The sequence below is a fragment of the Juglans microcarpa x Juglans regia genome, chromosome 7D (genome assembly GCF_004785595.1).
Source record: "Juglans microcarpa x Juglans regia isolate MS1-56 chromosome 7D, Jm3101_v1.0, whole genome shotgun sequence".
Lineage (NCBI taxonomy): Eukaryota > Viridiplantae > Streptophyta > Magnoliopsida > Fagales > Juglandaceae > Juglans > Juglans microcarpa x Juglans regia.
In genome coordinates, this window is record NC_054606.1 from 21,063,865 (window position 1) to 21,085,096 (window position 21,232).

A 21,232-nucleotide genomic window follows, 5' to 3' on the forward strand; every position below is an offset into this window, starting at 1 on the left:
AATATACCGATAATGAGAAGATTTCCATTCTAGGTTAATAAGAAGTGGGCTTTTCATGAAATTGTAGTCATCCAATAGAAAAGATTATTTGCTTTAATTCTTCTGAAAAATAAAATTTCACTTCAAAATTTCAAATGAAGATAGAGGAGTGTATTGGGTGAGTTTGTGGAAGTCCATTCGGAACGGTTGGAGGGATTTTTCTAATCATATTAAATTTAAGGTGGGGAATGGGAAAAGGATTCTGTTTGGCATGATATTTGGTCTGGGGATTCTGCTCTCAAGATTGATTTTCCTTCTTTATTTAGGATTGCTGGGGATCAAGATGCTGTGGTAGCTGATTCTTTTTCTTGTTTGTATAATAACATTCAATGGAATGTTGATTTTGTTAGAGATGTTAATGATTGGGAGGTGAATGTAGTTTCTGATTTTTTGGGAAGACTTCATAATTCAAAGGTTGTACAGGGAAGAGAGGATAGATTATAGTGGGATCAGGCAGGAAATTCCAGGTTTTCGGTTAGTTCATATTATAAGGTGCTAACCTGTCATTGTGGTTTTGACTTTCCTTGGAAAAGCATCTGGAGAGTGAAGGCACCTACTAAGGTGGCGTTCTTCTGTTGGTTGGTATCTCTTGGTAAAATTTTGACCACGGATAATCTAAGAAAGCGTGGTATGTGTGTGGTTGATTGGTGCTTCATGTGCAAGAAAGATTGGTGAATCTACAAATCATCTCTTTATTCATTGTGAGGTGGCAAAGTCTTTGTGGAATGAGATTTTTGGTCAGACGGTTATTGTTTGGGTGATGCCGAAGGAAGTGGTTGATCTTCTTGCATGTTGGAATGGTTTTGAGGGGAGAATTCGTGTGGCTGCCGTATGGAAGATGATTCCTTTGTGCTTGATGTGGTGTCTTTGGCTGAAAAGGAATGTAAGATGCTTCGAAGACAAAGAACGCTCTTTGAGAGACCTTAGGGATTTTTTCTTTGGTACTTTGGGTTCATGGGCTAAGGATCTTGTATTGAATGATGATAATTTTCAGGATTTTCTTTAGGCTCTTTTTGTTTCTAGTGTGATGTAGGTATTTCTTTGTATACGTCCTGTGTATTTGGGCTTTGCCTATTCATGGTAATAAATTTTTCACATTAACTATTAAAAAAAAAAAAAAAAAAAAAAAAAAAAAAAAAAAAAAAAAAAAAAAAAAAAAAAAAAAAAACAAATTTTCATTGAAGTATATAATATATGTGAGGAGCTGTTCTTTTTCTTTTCACTACAGGTAATGTAACAAGGGTACTCACTAAAAGTTATATAAGGAAAGAAACAATCTACAGAAAGGTAAAATAAAATGAAGCCAGAACAGCAGATGAAGACTATGGATATCAGATACATGACCAACTATGGATGATCAAGCATCAATGATCCACCCTCTCACTTCACCACCACAATTCTTACTCTTCTATCTCCAAATCAAACAATTTTTTTTAATCAACCGCAAAACTAAAGTGAACTACGTCCATACTTCAGCATAAAGAATTAATAAGCAGCCTCTTCAATAAAACAATGTCAATCTCCACTTTCGTTATTGCTTCTCCAACAATAATTCAAATGTTATCTAATACTACAACTATTGCATTTGGATGTTGGATAAAATTGAATGATACCATTTTTATAGATCCATCATCAAGTATGAGCCACCAAAAAGGGCGGATCTATTCAGCATAACTGAAAGCATAGTATAGATTTATACTTTCTTGGACTCATTATGACAGTGGATTTGCAGATCATAAATATCTACATACATCACTATGTGCATACATAGATAGGTATGCACCTACATATCAACGGGTCAATTCAGTTTCTACTGGACAAGCAAGGATGGCCAAATTACTTCTAAAAAAAAAAACAAAAAAAACAAAAAAAACAAAACAAAAAAGCAAGGGGGCCCAGATCGCTTGTATTAATATTTCTTCTATTTCTATTCTTCAACTTAGTCTTTATCAACCAGTCAAACAACAATGGACTACTAATCGGATTACATTGCAACCAGTTTCAGAGTTCTAAACATTTGTCAGTTTTCATTTTATCCATCCAGTCCAGTCTTGGGTAGCATCAATCAGATATGCTTGCACAACATGCATTAATTTGCCATCAATTACTTGAGGTGGGAAAATAAGAAGACAAACCTGAAGCCAGGGGGATGGGATACCATAGTAAGTGTATTCTTGGGGAATATCCTGGTTCCTGGCAAGCCTCTCTAATGTTTTAACACACTTTGGAAGACAACTCCAATATGCTTCATGGTTATTTGACACTAGGGCAACGAGAAGGCTCATAGATGAAGTCAAGACACCAAGATCACGTTCATCTAATAGCTGTGCCATTCGATCCACCCTAAGACATATGGCAAAAGTGACTACTCAGTAACCACAAGTAAACCTATCTCATGAAAACAGCCTTTTTCCAGAAAAAGGAATATTCACACAACCAGCCATCAACATTGACGACATCGGGATTTTTCCTAAACAAGCGCAGCAGACAGAGTGCAGCTTTCTTCCTCACAAGCGGTCTACAACTGCTAGAGATCTAAATCAAAAGACTTGGTTAAATTCATCATTTTCTAAAAATATTATCTAAAATATTAAAAAACATGTGTTCTCTTACTAGTAGCTTTTGAACATCAGGGGCTAATGACTCAGCAAAATCTCTCCCGCCGATGTTGCCAACCTAGATAGATGAAGACATGAGGTAAGTCATGACAGCAATAACTTTGAGTTCACAACAAGAGCACGATATCATATTGATGAAAAAGAAGACAATGTTTCAGGGACGAGTTATGAAATATTAGACATTCTTGTACATCAATGGTAAAAAAAAAAAATACTTTCCGAGTTATTTCAAATAGTAAGAATACCAGACAACTAAAAAAGGTAACAGAACAAGTACAAACATATTAAGAAAATGATAAAACAAGTACGGTCATCAGAAACATCCCAAGATGCTCGAATATTACATTCAATTTCTACATATTTGCAAGGTATGGTAATGAATCCTTCCCTTCATTACACCAAAACAATAACTAACAGCATTGTATTGTTAATCTAGAGTTACTGATAAAAAAAAAAGTATTGTTAATCTAGAGTTAAAAACCACATTCCAGGAAAATGGAATCGATGTACCATCATATAAAGTATGAATTGAAAGACTTCCGGCCTATTAGTTTGGTAGGTGGGATATATAAAATCATATCAAAGGTGTTAGCTAATTGTATGAGTTTGGTCATGGACAAACTCATATCCAAACCTCAAAATGCATTTGTAAGGGGTCAGCAAATCCTGGATTCAGTGTTGATAGCAAATGAGTGCTTGGATAGTCGGTTGAGAGAGGGCATCCCGGGGGTTCTTTGCAAGCTCGACATGGAAAAAGCCTATGACCATGTGTGTTGGGATTTCTCTTCTATATGCTTAGAAGATGTGGTTTCGGGGATAGGTGGTGTGAATGGATTAAACATTGTGTCTCAACCACTCGGTTTTCGGTCCTAGTAAATGGAAAACCTTGTGGTTTTTTTCAATCTTCAAGGGGTTTGAGACAAGGGGACTCGCTATCTCCTTTCCTTTTTGTTATTGTAATGGAGGCATTGAGTCGTGGTGGAGACTGCCGTTAGGGAGGGATTTCTTGCTGGTTTTTCAGTGGGCAGCAATAGTAATACCAGCTCCATTTCTCACTTACTTTTTGCAGATGATACGCTCATTTTTTGTGATGCTGTCAGTGGCTAGATTCAAGCCTTAAGGGCAGTTTTGTTGTGTTTCGAAGCTGTTTCAGGACTCAAGGTGAACATGGAGAAGTCGGAGTTGGTTCCGGTGGGGGAGGTGAATAATATAGCCTCTTTAGCGGAGTTACTAGGTTGTAAAATTGCCTCTCTCCCTATGAAATATCTTGGACTCCCCTTGGGAGCGTCTTTCAAAGCAAAGAGTATTTGGGATGGAGTGGTAGAGAAGGTTGAGCAACGACTTTCGGGCTAGAAGCAGCTATATCTATCGAGAGGGGGGAGATTAACCCTTATCAAAAGCACTCTTTCCAACCTTCCCACTTACTATCTTTCTCTATTTCCATTACCGGTGGGTGTGGCAAACCGGATATAAAAGTTGTTTAGAGCTTTTTTGTGGGGTGGAATGGGGGAGGAATCCAAACTTCACCTTGTGAGTTGGCAAAGGGTGAGCTGTCCATTGGCGAATGGGGGGTTAGGGGTGCGAAATTTGTGTGTATTTAGCAAGGCACTCTTAGGGAAGTGGTTGTGGAGGTACCATATGGAAGGGAACTCGTTGTGGAGAGAGGTTATTAATCATAAGTATGGTTGTGTGTGGGGGGGGGATGGTGCTCTAAGGAGAGTAGGGGGTCTTACAGAGTAAGCCTGTGGAAATTCATAAAGAAGGGGTGGAACACCTTTGAAAAACATCTCAAGTTTGAGATGGTTGATGGAACACGTACCCGCTTTTGGTTCAATGTATGGAGTGGGGAGAGTCCTCTTTGCATGGCTTTCCCAGTTGTTTTTAATTTGGCTGGAAATCAGCAAGCTCCAGTTTCAGAAGTTCTATGTCGTGCCAATGGGATGGTCACTTGGAATGTCACTTTTACAAGAAATGCTCAGGACTGGGCACTAGAAGAGCTGGCAGATTTTTACAGTTACTTGTATTCAGCAAAGCTAGGGCCAAAGGGGGTAACCGTATGTTGTGGACTCACACGAGGAAAGAAAAGTTTATTGTTGAATCCTTCTACAAGGTTTTGACAGTCCTACAACCCACTTTCTTTCCATGGAAGAGTATATGGAAGGTATTAGTGCCATCTAAAGTTGCTTTTTTTACTTGGACAGCTGCTCTTGGGAAGATCTTGATGGTTGATAATTTAAGAAAACGAGGTATGATGATCACGGAGTGGTGCTACATGTGTAAAAAGAGTGGGGAATCGGTAGATCACTTGCTCTTACATTGTGAGGTGGCTGGGGAGCTTTGGGCTGGTATTCATAGTAGAGCTGGGCTGAGTTGGACTATGCCCAAGAGTGTGGTGGATCTATTAGCATGCTGGAATAGACCTCATAGTAGTGTCCAACTAGCAGCCGTGTGGCGGATGATTCCTTTGTACTTAATGTGGTGTTTATGGTTGGAAAGGAATGATAGGTGCTTTAATAACAAGGAGCGTGCAGTGGGGGAAATCTGGAACTTTTTTGTATTCTCTCTTTTCCAGTGGTTTTCTGCTATTGTATTGAAGGGAGGGAATGTTCATGAGTTTTTATCTTCTTTCTAGCCTACTAGAATGTAATTAGGTGCCTCACTTAGTATATTTCCTATGTACTTGGGCATCGCCTAATTTCATTCACATCAATAAAGATTATTACTTATAAAAAAAAAATATAAAGTATGTGAGAAAACAGGTACAGATAAAAGTAACCAAATATTGTGAAAAGAGAAAGGAAGGGTACACAATGAAGGGAAGGAACTCAGTGGTGTAGCTATATTTTTCTTAGAGGCAATGATAAACCAGGAGATAGGATGCTTGCTTCAATGTTAGGTAGTGGAAAACAATAAGGCAAACCTTGTATGAACCTAACCAAATCTAAATCGTTAAAATACGGCTCTATTGAATCGAAACAAATTGCACACTTGCAAGGGAAATTTCTTTAACCTTAGGAAGTATTTTTCAAAAATGCTGTCAGAATTTCACCAAGAAAGATGTAATTTCTGTATCAAACCCCCGTGATTATTAGGAAAACCGGCTCAAGTGGTAAGGCCTTGGGCTTGGGGGTATATGCTTCTCCCAGGTCTAAGGTTCAAATCCCCTTGGGTGCAAACAATCTCTAGGGGCCATCGGATTGGTGGATTTTCCCTTTGAATTACCCAAAGTGCTCTTGTGAAAAACTTCTTGCCAAGGGCCTATGCACCCCCAAGATTAGTCGGGACGCTGTTCCCAGACATCTAGTGCTAATAAAAAGTGATTAGTAGGAAAATTTAGAATCTGAATATAAAAAGGTGCAGGGGATCTTATCATGATCTCAACAGTTTTTCTGTGACATCATAAATTTTTGATAAGATCATTTTCTTAACAAGCAATTTTAACTTTTTTCGAACTTTAGTTTTTAGACTTTGTTGATCTTTTTATTCTTTCTAGATAAGTATCTCTAATGTATACTTCCAGTGTACCTATCCAATGATATGAAGATCTGAAGAAGAATTCCTTTAGCTCCTTCATTTTCTCCTTGGAATTATCGAAACTATGATCATTTCTCTCCCTCCAGATGCACCACAATAGACAAATTGGAATCATTTCCCATAATCTTTCACTGTATGTGTTACCAAACTGACCTTTCCAGCAAAGAAAAAGATCCACCAATCATCACGGCAACGCCCACAAAGGCTGAAAACAACTTGCCAAAGAGTACTAGCCACTTCACAATGCACTAACAAGTGATTCACTATTTCCTTATCCTTCTTACACATGCAACACCAATTTATCACCATTACCCATCATTTAAGTTATGTAGTATGAATACTTTCCCTACAGCCACCCCCTAAGCAAATACCGTCATTCTTAGAGCATTCTCATTGGCTTGGCCAAATGAGATGGTTGTCCAAAATTTGCATAATTTATGTAAAAAACACCCCACATTGAATTGGGCAAGTCTAAAATAATTTAGACTTTTGCTACAGTGATTGGCTAAAAATGGAGAACTAGAATTGATTCACCAAACATGAAAATATTAATTTCTTACTCCTCTCTCTCTCTCTCTTCCGATCTGTAATTACTTTCTTGCATAATTTTGTTACTCCACTATCTCTTTCTTCTGCTCGATAACTCATCTCCAAGGAGTATTCGGCATGGGTATTCGGTTGATAGGAAATGGGTATTCGACTTGATTTCTAGTTGAATTTTGTATGAATTTTTGCATAGGAATTTCTGCATAAATTTTGTATGAATTTCTGCATAGGATCTTAAAATGTCTTGTAGGTGTTTATGTAGGTGTTTTGTAGGTGCAGATTTTTTATTGACATTGAAATTAGTATGTTAATTGCTAGATATTTGGTTAGTGATTAAGAAGTTTAGATAGAATTTTAGATGAGTTTAATCTCAATGTTTTGTTATTAGCATTAAATGACCTTTGAAAATATTTTATTTTTTAATATTAACTTAATTAGAATATAATTATTATTAATATTAAATTGGTAGAATTATAAAATGTGATACAAATAAATTAAATAAAAAAATATTAATTTAATAATATTTTATTATTATATAGAGAGTGAATGGCTAATCCAATGTGGGGATTGAATTTAAATAGAATAGGCAAATGTAAAAAAATGTGATATTAACTAAATTTTGAAGATGCATTTGGCCAAGCCAATGCTAATGCTCTTAGTAAAGCTTTACTCTAAATGCTTCTCCACGGGAAATGATACTGTTCATGAGAATACAATGCATGATATAATGGCTTCACTTCAACCACCCCCTTTTGAATAGGGTCTAAAGCATCTTGTATTGTCTCCCATTTCTTATACAAATCTAGTTAGTAAGACAAGGAAAGAGGCCATATAGGTCCAACTCCCAATCATGCACTGCTCTAACAAAATTCACTTCCCAGTGATTAGATCCATTTGAATTTTGTAAATTGTGGACCACCGTAGCATCTTTTTCCCTTGCAATTTGAACAAGAGAAGGCCCTCTTGGGCTCCACACCACAGTTCGTGCCACTACTTTGAATTGGAACCATCTCCCACCTCATATTTGACATCTAGAGAACTCCCCCCAAATTCCTACTAATGTTTTTCTATTGTCCAACTCTGAAGGTCCCATTAACCTCATGAGAACACCAAACACCCCAAGAGCTATCATACTCGTATCTATCACCATTCTCCAATAGTCCTCAGAAGCTATTGAAGAAACACGTCAAGGTGCCCATCTCTAGGATCAAGAAACTCGCTGTGGAGACACAATAGGCTATCCACCTGCGCCACTTCTCCCCAAAGCCACACCTCTACTAGTATAGCAGAAACCCCAAGTTTTTTTTTTTTTTTTTGATAAATAAACGATTGTATTAATGATGATAGGCATAACCCAAGTACACAAAATGGTATACAAGAGATAAGATCTATCTAGAAACAAGAAAATAGAGTCTACAGCTATGGCCCATAGAAATAGAGTTTTAAAAAATAAAGATCTAAGTTCTGCTAATGAGGAAACGTCTGGTCGTTTGGCTCCTGCCACAAGCACCACATAATACAGATAGGTACTATCTTCCACACGGCTTTGATTTGTGGAATACCTCCTGGATGTGTCCAGCTGGCCAAAAACTCAACCACTGTGGCAGACATTATCCAAACTAACTCTACTCGGCCAAACACTTCATTCCATAGCGCTCTAGCAATCTCACAATGTAGTAAGAGGTGATCCACACTCTCGCCGGATTTCTTACACATGTAGCACCAATCTAGTATAATAACCATTCGCTTCCTTAGGTTATATGTTGTCAAAATCTTACACAGGGATGCTGTCCAAGTAAAAAATGTTGCCTTGGGAGGTGCCTTATTCTGCCAAATCCTTTGCCATAAAAACTGATTGTTCGGCAAGTGTGTGAGGGACTTGTAGAAGGATCGAACCGAGAATGTACCCTTACCTGCCGGTACCCACCACAACATATCAGCTCGTTGTCTACTCAACTTCGCAAAATACAATAGGCTAAACAAGTCCTCGAAGCTACCAACTTCCCAATCTTGTGCCGCCCTACTGAAAGGACGTTCTATTGGACTTGATCTTCGATAGAGTAATGCTAGACATCACACCACCATCCTACTTTCATCTCACTATGTAAGATGTGTCATATTTATCACAATTAGATGATAAAGAATCGTCTAATAAATGATCATTCAATGGTGATAAATGTGCCACATCATGTATAGTGGGATAAAAATGGGATGGTAGTGTGGTGTATAGAATTTTCCTCTTCGATAACACTATGAGATCCACCATTGAAGCTTCTTGAGCACATGCAATCCGGAAAACAGAAGGAAAGGAGTCCGGCTTTATTTCCACACCATGTCACTCCAAAATTTAATTCTAGAGCCCGCTCCCAACATCAGTTTGGTATGGTTAATAAAAACCCCCCACCCTCGTCTAATGTGCTTTGAAACTCTCACTCCATATACCCCACTCACCTCTCTAGTACACCAGCCCCCCCACAAGCTACCATATTTACAATCATCTACCGACTTCCATAGGGCCTCCGGTTCCATATTATATCTCCACAACCATTTTCCAAGTAAAGCGGATTGAAAATTCTCATATTTTTAATTCCCAATCCACCAGAGGAGATAGGAGTGCATACCTTGTCCCAATTGACTAGATGAAATTTGAATTCATCCCCTACACCACTCCATAAGAAATTACGGTTAAGTTTTTCAATTTGGGCCGCCACACTAGCTAGAATTGGAAAAAGAGACGATAAATATGTTGGTAAGTTAGAAAGAGTACTCTTGATTAAGGTAATCCGGCCACCTTTCGATAAGTATAGCCGCTTCCACTCTGCCAATCTACGTTCTATCTTCTCGATCACTATATCCCATATTGATATAGCCCTTGAGGCAACCCCCAACGGAATCCAAGGTAATCCATGGGAAGAGAAGAAACCTTACATCCAAGCGTACTGGCCAATTGTCGAATGTTGCTAACACTACCAATTGGCACTAATTTTGATTTATCAAAGTTCACTTTCAAACTTGATGCTGCTTCAAAACATAGTAGAAGTGCCTTCAGTGCCAGGAGCTGGTTTTGGTCTGCCTCACAAAATACTAGTGTGTCATCTGCAAACAATAAGTGAGAGAGGTTAATAATACCCCTATTGGGGTCACCAACCGAGAAGCCTGCTACAAAGCCATTCATAACCGAAGCCGATAACATCCTGCTAAGTGCCTCCATAATAATGACGAAGAGGAATGGGGACAACGGATCCCCTTGTCTTAGGCCTCGCGAATTGCTAAAAAAACCAATTGGACTGTCAATTATCAAAACTGAGAATCTTGCCATTGAAATGCACCATCTGATCCACAAACACCATCTCTCCCCAAATCCGCACCTCCCTAGTAAGTAAAGTAGAAAGTCCCAATTTACGTGATAATAGGCCTTCTCCATATCCAGCTTACATAGGATTCCTGTGGAAACAGATTTGAGTCTGCTATCCAGGCATTCATTGCGATAAGAACTGAGTCCAGAATTTGCCTACCCCTTACAAAAGGCATTTTGTGGTTTCATAATGATCTTCCCCAATACCTCCCCTAAGCGATTTGCAAGCACCTTTGAGATGATCTTGTACATCCCATTGACAAGGCTAATGGACCTAAAATCCTTTACCTCCGATGCCCCCAATCTTCTTAGGAATCAATGCAATAAAAGTGACATTTAGACTTCTCAAATTTTCCAATTGAAAACAGCTCTTGGAACACCTTCATTAGATCCTCCACTACCTCCCAACATGTTTGGAAAAATCCCATTGAATAGCTGTCCGGACCTAGTACTTTGTCTTTGACCATTCTTCTTACCACACCATAAACCTTTGCCTCCTCAAAAGACCTCCAACCAAGAGGCATTATGCGGCTCGATAGACTCAAACGCTAGTCCATCGAGCTTGGGCCACCACCCCTCTTGCTCTATAAGCAAGTATTCAAAAAAATCAGCAACATGTTCCCGAATCATGGGAGACTCCATACAATCCTCACCATTGATATTTAGCATCTCAATGGTATTAGTTCTCCTATGAGAGTTAGCTACTCTATGAAAGAACTTTGTACTTCGGTCCCCTTCTTTCAACCACAATGCACTTATTTTTGGCACCAAGAGATCTCCTCTAAAGAGATTACCCTCTCTAATTTTAAAACCAACTCTGTCTTCCGAGATATCTCGTCTGATGCAAGAACCCTATCCTCGTGTATCCTCTCTAACTCCTGTAACTCTTCCAACATGGTTTTCTTACATTCCCCTATGTCTCCAAAGGATTGAGTATTCCAAAGCTTTAAATCGTGCTTTAAAGCTTTTAATTTTCCAGCAAGGATGAAACTGGGGGTGCCATGAAACTGGTATGAGGACCACCATTGTCTTACCCTATCCACAAAGCCTTCAGTTTTCAGCCACATATTTTCGAACTTAAAATACCGACGCCCTCCTTGGATACCACCACAATCCAGCAAGATGGGGAAATGGTCCGAACAAATGCGAGGCAACCTCTTTTGACAAACATCCGGATGATGCATTTCCCATTCCAGTGAGACTAAGAATTTGTCTAATCGAGACCAAGTTTGAGCATTAGACCACGTGAAAGTACCCCCCATGAGAGGAAGGTCCACCAGATTCAAGTCGAAAATACACTCTGAAAATTTTGTCATTGTTGGTTGCAGCCTACTATCTCCAGAACGTTTGCTTGGGAACCTTATAACATTAAAATCACCACCTAAGCACCAAGGAAGGTCCCACCAGCTATATACTCCAGCTAATTGTTCCCATCATAATCTTCTGGTACTGTCTAAGTTAGGCCTATATATACTTGCAAAAGCCCACAAGAAATTATCTTCCACACTCTTAAAGGAACATGTCATTGTATACTCTCCTATGAAGTCCTCCATTTTCTCCGCCACCCTTCTATCCCACATTATTAAAACTCCTCCTAAAGCCCCATTCGATGCAAGATACACCCAATCCACAAATGGACAGCTGCAAATACTTCTCACAATTCTTCTTGAAATAGATTTCAACTTGGTTTCTTGTAAGCATACTATGTCCGCCTTCCAATCACGAAGCAAATTTCTTATACGAAGACGCTTATTGACTTCGTTAAGCCCATGAACATTCCAAGACACAATTTTGGGCTTCATATAGAAGATACTATCCCCTTAACTTTGGATCTATCTTGGCTCGAGCTACCCTCATAGCAATCCTGACTCTCCAACTCTTATTCTTCTATATAGGCATTCATTGATGATAATAATGGAATCTAATATTTCCTAACCCTGCTTTTAGCCTATTAGTAAGTACCTAGGCCATAGTTTTGTAGATACCACTTGAGGCTAATCGATTGGAAGTATTTAACATTGATAGGCCCTGATTTCTTTAGGAAAAAGTTTACGGATGCCGTATTTAAGGCTTTTACAAATTTTTCTCTGGCATGGAAATCATGGAAAACCTTTCATTACATCATTCTTTTATCACCACCCCAGAAGCTTGGAAGAATACCATGGTGTAACCGTCCAAACCTGAGGCCTTATTTGTATTCAAAGAATTCACTGCCTCATGCACCTCATCTCCCTCAAATGCCCCTCCAACCAATTGGTCCCCACCCCAACGAATCAAAGAACAAGCCATCCAACTTGGGTCTCTAATTACATTGTTTCGTGTATAGCTGCTAATTGAATTGTTCAATGTTATTGCTCGCTTCTTGAATATTGGAAGAGACTGTACCATCAACTTTTAAAGAGTCGATGGTTTTGTTTCTTTTGTGTGAATTGGCCGCCTAATGGAAGAATTTCATACGCTTGTCCTCTTCCTTCAACTAGAGAGTCCTTGGTCTCCAGGTCACTTCCTCTTTGCCGGTAATCTCTTCCAAGTATTTTATAGTTGTATCCTCCTTTGCCTTCTCCTCAACTGCAAGGCCTTTCTCTTCTTCAATGGCATCAAAGACACAAAACATATTCAAAAGTAGCAGTATATGTCTCTCTACTTCTTCAAAAGCTTCCTTGTTCCAGGTCCTTAAATTAGCTTTCAGGGTCTTTAGTTGACACTCCAAAAAATAACCTGGTTGCTTTCAAAGCGATAAGAACTCCACCATTCCTCCACCCTAACCAGAAAACCTTCTTAATGAAAATTTTGTGAAATAACTAATAATTTCCAATGAGTTCAAGTTTCTTATGGTTTTTTTTATTTTTATAAGTAATCAAGAAGTTTTATTCATAATAATAGGCAAAGCCCAAGTACACAGGAAGTATACATGAGAAATACCTATCTATAATTTACAAGTGAAAGAAGAAAATCATGGACATTAAGTCCATTACAAACAATAGCCTCCGCCCAAGAAAACAATGTTTTAAAGAAAAAAACTTTCAGCTCCTCCATTGGAACTCTTGGTTTTCAAAGCTTCTGTCATTTCGTTCCAGCCAAATACACCAACACATACATATAGGGACCATTTTCCATATTGCTGCAACTTGTGTATTTCCACGAAGGCCTCTCCAGCATGCTAGAAAGTCCAACAATCTGCCGGGCATAACCCATGATAAACCAAGTCCTGTATAAAAATCATCCCAAAGAGTCCTAGCCACCTCACAATGTAGAAACAAATGATCAACAGATTCGCCATCTTTCTTGCACATATAACACCAGTCTAATACCATTAATAGACGTCTCCTGAGATTATTCGTGGTGAGAATTTTGTCCAAAGCTGCTGTCTAAACAAAAAAAGCTGCTTTTGAAGGAGCTTTGGTCTGCCAGATGCTCTTCCATGGGAATGAGAGCCTACCTGGGTCTGATAAAACTCTGTGAAATGATCGGACCGTAAATTTACCTTTTTTGGAAGGGCTCCAAAACATCCTATCCATCATACCCTCGGTCATACGTACTGAATACAAAGCTGCATAGAAGTCTGAAATAACCTCCAACTCCCAATCTTGGGCTGCCCTAGTGAAGTCCACATTCCATTGGGGGGAGCCATTAGAAAAAGCCAAAAGGTCCGCTATCGCTGCATTCTTTACTCGTGCTAACTCAAAAATAGCGGGGAAGGTGTCTTTGAGACAACTTTCACCACACCATTTATCATGCCAAAATCTGATGCGAGAGCCATCACCCAACAATATGTGTCTGTCTCCTAAAAATCTCCCAACCCTTCCTAATGTTTTGCCACAACCCTACCCCATGTGAACCACGTATCTCATTCGAGCACCAACCACCCCATGCTTCCCCAACCTGTGCATCAATAACAGCCTTCCACAAAACCCCCCGTTCTTGTTGGTACCACCACAACCATTTACCCAATAAAGCTTGATTGAATTTCATCAAATTATGAATACCCAAACCACCCCCAGAAACTGGAATGCATACCGTGTTCCAATTGACTAGATGGAATTGAACTCATCCTCCAACCCACTCCACAAGAAATTACGTTGTAACTTCTCAATACGGTTGGCAATCTTTGCTGGGAGTGGGAACAATGACAAAAAATAGGTGGGTAGGTTAGAGACAATACTTTTAATCAATGTAAGCCTACCACCTCTCAATAAATACAACTTCTTCCAAGATGCCAGCCTACGCTCCACCTTTTCAACCACTGGATCCCAAATCTGCTTTGATTTGAAGGAGGCACCCAATGGTAATCCAAGGTACTGAAGAGGTAAAGAAGATACCTTACACCCCAAGAGAGAGGCTAGAGTTGCCACATCAGGAACATTACCCACTGGCACCATCTGAGACTTTGCCAAATTAACTTTCAAACCCAAAACGACTTCAAAACAAAGAAGTAGAGCCCCAAAGATTGGATATGCCCAAGATTTGCTCCACAGAAATAAGAGTGTCATCAGCAAACAGCAAATGAGAAATATTAAGAGAACCATTCCCCACCGGGAAACCGTGGAGAGAGCCGCCTTCCACAAGACCTACAATCATCTTACTGAGGGCTTCCATGACAAATAGGAAGAGTAATGGCGATAGCGGATCTCCCTGTCTCAACCCACAAGAGGAGTTAAAGAAGCCCGCTGGAGAACCGTTCACCAAGATAGAGAATCGAGCTGTTGAGATACAAAACTCTATCCATTTCCTCCATCTCTCTCCAAAACCACATCTTTCAAGTAAATAGAGCAGAAATTTCCAGTTGATATGATCATAGGCTTTTTCCATGTCTAGTTTGCAGATTAACCCAAGTTCTCGGGATTTGAGACATCCGTCCAACACTTCATTTGCAATTAGAACCGAGTCAAGGATTTGTCCAACACACTGAATCATGTTTAAATTTTTATTTGGATATGTCCATGAATAAAACATCAAGAGAGAGTCAATACCCCATATATACACCACGTATCCCAATGCCATTGTTCAAAATAGACTTGTTTGGTGAAAAGAAGCTCCCTTGCTTTTGTAAAAAATCAAGTAAAGCAACACTTACATGGGTGTATTTTTATTTATTTATTTAATAATACACTTGCTACAGCACATACTAACAAAACCCTCCTTAATAAAACATATGAAATTGGACAGCAAATGTAATGCCCCAATGGAAGGCCCAAACCACATGGCCTATACTTCAAAAAGACTAGTCAATGATACAATTGGAGCCCCATTAGAACTTTATAAAGAGGAAAAGCTTTTCCTTCACAGGCAATGTAGAATCTCATTCACCACCTACCCTTATCTTTATCATATGGAGTATCACAATCTCCCTCCCTTAAATTCCTAAGGTCGTTGTCGGGCTTGTCTGTTGTAGGTGGCATGGCTCAAGTCCCATATTTCTGGTTGAGATAGGCTCTGATACCATTTGTAACGCCCCAATGGAAGACCCAAATCACATGGCCTATATTCCAAAAGGACTAATCAATGATACAATTGGAGCCCCATTGAAACCTTATAAAGAGCAACAACTTTTAATTCTCAAGCAATGTGGGATCCTACACACCACCTACCCTTATTCTTATCATATGGGGTATCACAGCAAACCCATCAGGGTGTAGCCTATTGTTCAAAGTAAGGGCTTGGGACGAGTTGTAGACTGACATTTAGTGTTTGATCATGCACTACATTTACCTGGATGATGGATCATTTGATGCACTGTTCTAACTGGTGGGGTAATATATCCCAGGTTTACTACCCAGAGGTGGGTTCAAAGGGCAGCCTTGGTGAGGTTCCACATCATTAAAAAGGTAAAAAAAAAGAAACAGATTGGACACAGAGTATCTTGGAATAATGCAAGAAAAAATCTCCACAGAAAAGAGTATCATTGAGTTTAAAGCATCAAGCATGACATCCTTCATCTACAAATGATAAATGTGCATCAAGATACGTGCTACAATTCAAGTAATTCCTTAAGAATCTTCGTAAAGAAAAACAGGTGGTACTTTTGGCAAATAAACGAGGATAGATTAACATAATCACAAATACTTTAAAGCAAATAGCTTAATAGCAAGCTCTTAAAATTTTAAACATTTCAAATAGCAAATAGAAAATACCTACTCACATACCATAGTCAATGCCAAACACTGGAAAGTCTCATTGCGACCAATAATATCATTGCGCACAGTGTTTATCGCCAGTCTTAAAAAATCATGGTTCTCATTTAGCAAACATGACGTCACAATGTACCCAACCTGCAGCCATTTTTAGCATAATTTTTTTTTTATAAGTAAAAAGCAACAATACAGATGAGAATGAAGTTATTTTGGAACATATAGGACAAGGTAATATATTACTAGCATGGAATATTAAACCATATATGAGACGAGAAAGATGCTTTCTGAAGACCATAAGTCAAACAATACAAGAAAGCCATGAAGATACCAAAACTAAATATGCATTATCTTCTGCAATTAAATTTGGACCTGGGGTTTTACCAAGTCTTCATCAATTTGGCATGTTCATGTATGTATAAATATTTCTAAGAATAGGTGGCGTAAAACCAAGGTGCTACTTTAATTTAATTTACTCAATATACCTATAAAAAGAATTTAATTTATTCAACTTATGTGAGAAACAATTAACATGTACAGAGAACTGATGAGTTCATGTCATTAAAACAATAAAGTCAAAAGATCAAGTTACCTGCTTTTCTGGATATTTTGGTGCAGATATTAGAGAAACAGCTTCCATGTGACCAAAATCCACATCATAACCCAACATGTAAATGTAGAGCATTTTCCAAACATATTTCTTCTTCTCATATGGCGATAAACCCTGTTGAAAAAATTAGAAAACCATACCATCAATAACTCAATTGTATAAATTAAATATTTTCAATATTTTGTGAAACAGGCAGCAACAAGTTGACAAGGGCACTATAGGAAAAAAAGATATAATAAACAACAAGCATAACATGGTGAACATTTTGTTATAAGATATATTGATTAATGAGTAAAAAAAGCTATCGCAAGTATGACATCATCCAATGATAAGGGGATCTAAAAAAAGAAATCCTTAAGCTCCACCTCGGTCTTCTCACAATCCTAGAAACTTTGCTCCACTGTTGGCAGCCCGATGTGCCACATTATGCAAATCAAGGTCATTTTCCCTAAATTTTTACTATGTTGGCTGCAAAAATGTCCTTTCCAACACTTAAAGAAGATTCACCACCCATTGAGGCATGACCCAATCCAACCCAAAAGGGCTAAAAATAATTTTCCATAGGGCACTAGCTACATCACAAGGTAATAGCAAGTTGATCCATTGTTTCCTCATTCTTCTTACACATACATAATCAATTTATCGCTTTAACCTATCACTTCCTTAAACTATCCAGTGTGAGGATTTTCCTTGATGCCAGCACCCAAGTGAAGACAGCCGCTTTCACTGCGATTTGCGATGTCAAATACAAGAGAGGAAAGTGACATAAAAATGTGGGAAAATTTGACAAAAGAACCTTTTTATTAGGGTAATTCTACTACCCTTTGACAAAAACCTCTTCCACCCCACCAATATTTGTTCCATCTTCTCAATAATACCCCCTCCCACATGGCATTGGCCTAACAAAAGGCCTGGACACGTCATAGGAAATGGAGCAGCATTACAATCAAGAAGATGATTCTTCGCATTGCTGGAAAGGGTTTATGGGAAGTCATTGCATTGCTACTATTTGGAAGATGATTCCTCTATGCTTGATGTGGTGCTTATGGTTGGAAAGGAATTTCCTTTCGGCGTTTTGATGATAGAGAAAGTTCGTTGGGAGAATTCATAGTGTTTTTCTTTCGAACTTTATGTATTTGAGCGAATGTTCTTGTATTGAATGGGGATAATCTCCATGATTTTCTTTTAGCTTTTTCTAGCTCCTAGCTCCTAGCTTGTATTTAGGTGTTTCTGCTTGTATACTTCATGTGTACTTGGGCATGCCTATTTACTTGTCTTTATAAAACTTCTTATAATTAAAAAAAAAAAAAAAAAAAAATCAAGAAGGCCCAGATAGCATACAATCAACTGAAAATTGAAATTTGTGATAACCAACGTGTTAATTGCCATTTAGAACAAAAAGGTAAGTAGCATGATCATACCCTTATGTGTGTGGTAAACATTTGGTTATTGCTTGAAAAATGTTGTTTAAATTATTATGTTATGTAAAACCCTTCATTCAAAGCCCATTTTTATGTACAGACGCTATGATGAAAATAATTTATGGATGTCCTGAGATGATGATTTGCAAATACCATGATATGATGAATGTTATAATATGATATTAAAAATACTTTTACATCATGTTTGAGTTTATATCATGCAAGTTTAACATTAATGCCATGATATGAGATATGCAATCTAATGTACATGTCTACTACAAATGTCATATTAGCTCACATGTTATTGCATATGTTACGAAAAAACGATAACTAGTCATGAATGAAGCTTTAATTGAATGGCCCATTGTAAAGTTACAGGTGGATGTGCAAGCCACACAAAGTCACGAGTAAATGTGTGGTCCACCAAGACATGTTATGGGATGTTAAGCGATTGCCCTTGTGATCACAGGTAGTGAGACTAAAGAAAGTTATGGACAGGTTAAGCGATTCCCCTAGTAGTTACAAGCATTGGGATAAAAAATGAGCAAGTTAAGTTGTTCCCCTTGTAATTACAGGCAGTGGGATCGAAGTGAGCAAGTTAAGAGGTTCCTATTGTGGTCATAGGTAGTGGGACTGGTGCACAAAGTAAAGAACGTTGGCCATAATGCAAGTGAAAGACAAGTTAATGAATAATGCATAGTACATGCTGAATGTTCATGTTTTTATAGCATTCCTATACCTAAGAGGTGGGGGTGTTGCAAGAAGAGACAAAGGAGTCCTTTACAATGATTGAGAGGTTCACCGTGGAGACACAATAAGCTATCCACTTCTCCTCGAAACCACACCTTATCATGTACAACAAAAACTCTTAGTTGACATAACCATATACTTTTTCCAAATCAATTTTGCATAGTAGACCAACTCTCTAGACCTTATCTTGCTGCTAGATATTCATTGGTGGTAAGAATGGAGTATGAAGTTTACTTTCCCTTAATGAAAGCATTGGCAATATACTTATAAAATATATATATATTTTTTTTAGTGGCACTGGGTCCAAGAACAGTGTCCCGACTAATCCCGGATAAATGAAAAACATACAAAAAAACTAAACAAAAAGATGGCAAGCACAATGCAATAGTCTTTAAGGGAACCCAATCCAATGCAATTGCACAAAAATGATTTTTTTTCCTTCTAGGAGTAACACACACCCTTACAAGATTAAACCTGAGAACTTCCTCCACCATAGACCTATGGGAGCAGATCCCATTAGGTCCAAGGACCAAAGGCAGAAAAAAAAACACCGCCCAATGCTGATATTCAAGCACACCTCTTTTGACCAAATATTATTTCCTCAACATAATATGATCCAAGGGGCTGTGAAAATTTGCAGTCCAACAGTGCATTTGCTATAGGTAGACATTTTTCTTTCATGACTAAATCCTAATGATTGATGTAATGACACATATTTGGCCATTAGTTCAATCACTTGGCTAGTGACCTTACCACACACTAAAACATTAATCCCACAACTAAGGCCTCGTTTAGTTACACAAATGAGATGAGATGAGATGAGAAATTTGTAAATAACAGTGAGATAATTTGTGAATAGTAGTGAAATGGTTTGAGTTAAGTTGTTTTATGGATTTTTTGGAAATGAGAGAGAAAAAATTGAATATAAATATTATAAAGTTAAAATATTGTTAGAAAATAACTTTTTAATATTATTTTTGTTTTGAGATTTGAAAAAGTTGAACTGTTTTTTGTGTTTTGTTTGGAAGTTTGGGAAAGTTGTAATGATTAGATGAAAAAGTTCAAAGTTTGAAAATTTAAAATTGAAAAATGTTTGTGTTTGAATGGAGTTTGGATGTTGAGTTGAGATGAGATGAGATGAGATAGGATGGGATGAGATGAGATTGAGGCCATCTGTGAAACCAAATGAGGCCTAAGAGATTTAAGAAGGTTTAATGGGTGTCTCTATAAAATTTTAAATGGAGCGGAACTTTACACAACTTCTAAAATTGACTGCATCTGATAATCATAATTTGACTAGTGGGTCTGGAAGTGGACAAGTCACCTCCTCCTAGGATGTTGAGGATATTCAACATCACATCTCCGTCCAGAATATTACTGAAACAACAACAACAGGACAAGAAATATGAAAATATTACATTTCCTAAACCACATACCAGTTTTGTGATATATCCCAGCAAGAACAGATTTCTGGGCTTAACTAAGGTAGTTTAGTTATACTAAAATCTTTAAGGACGTGAAGATAAAAATTTATTCATGCTTAATCCCTCAAGTAGCATCCATGAAAGTCCTAAATTATCAGCTCATTCAATGTGGACCCTTCAAAACAAGATCATCAGTCTTAAGAATGTCTATGGTATATATAAATAAAATCTACCTAGCCCAATTACTTAGACACTTGGTGAGGAGAGAACCCAGCTCCCATAAATTAGCCTAAACAATCATATGCAGTATCTATCTTCCCACATCCATTGAATCCAAAGTCAAGGACACAGTTGCAATGCTGACCACACATGTTCCCAAACAGCAAACTCCTACACACTAGGAAGTATTTGCCCTTCTTATTTGATTTCTTTACCATACCAGAACTGATCTTTCTGTTTTTCTTTTCGATGAGTACTGTAACAGATCTAATATTACGAGATCAGTGGACAGCATACACAGTTTAAGTACATCTCAACATCACACTATATATGCCAATCTTGCCATCTCATTGCCAGCGGAAAGAAAATGCATGTCGCAGTATCATGCTTATCTTTTGAAATCCTCGTGTACAAAATTAAATGCTAGCACTAAACAAGTCCTAATTAGCTAATATTATGAAAGCATATTACCGATCATTTCTGAGTGTGGTACTAAGTCCCTATTGCCTCTCGTAATAGAAAGCCATTCCAAAGACGGTTGGAATTAGCCTGGAAAGCAACGGCTCTCTAACGGCTGATGCCAGCAAA

General features: G+C 38.1%; 1 protein-coding gene across 1 annotated transcript in view; it reads right to left on the reverse strand.

Annotated features, from left to right (window-relative positions):
* The window catches only part of LOC121239179 (AP-2 complex subunit alpha-1-like), a 31,518-nt gene that overhangs the window by 9,519 nt on the left and 767 nt on the right, over nt 1-21,232 (reverse strand). Inside the window, exons 2-6 of the mRNA XM_041136335.1 lie at nt 16,813-16,944; nt 16,236-16,361; nt 2,653-2,715; nt 2,477-2,574; nt 2,175-2,382 (exon numbers count right to left, since the gene is read on the reverse strand). Of these exons, the coding sequence (XP_040992269.1) occupies nt 2,175-2,382; nt 2,477-2,574; nt 2,653-2,715; nt 16,236-16,361; nt 16,813-16,944 (627 nt within the window). The remainder of the gene's footprint in view (nt 1-2,174; nt 2,383-2,476; nt 2,575-2,652; nt 2,716-16,235; nt 16,362-16,812; nt 16,945-21,232) is intronic.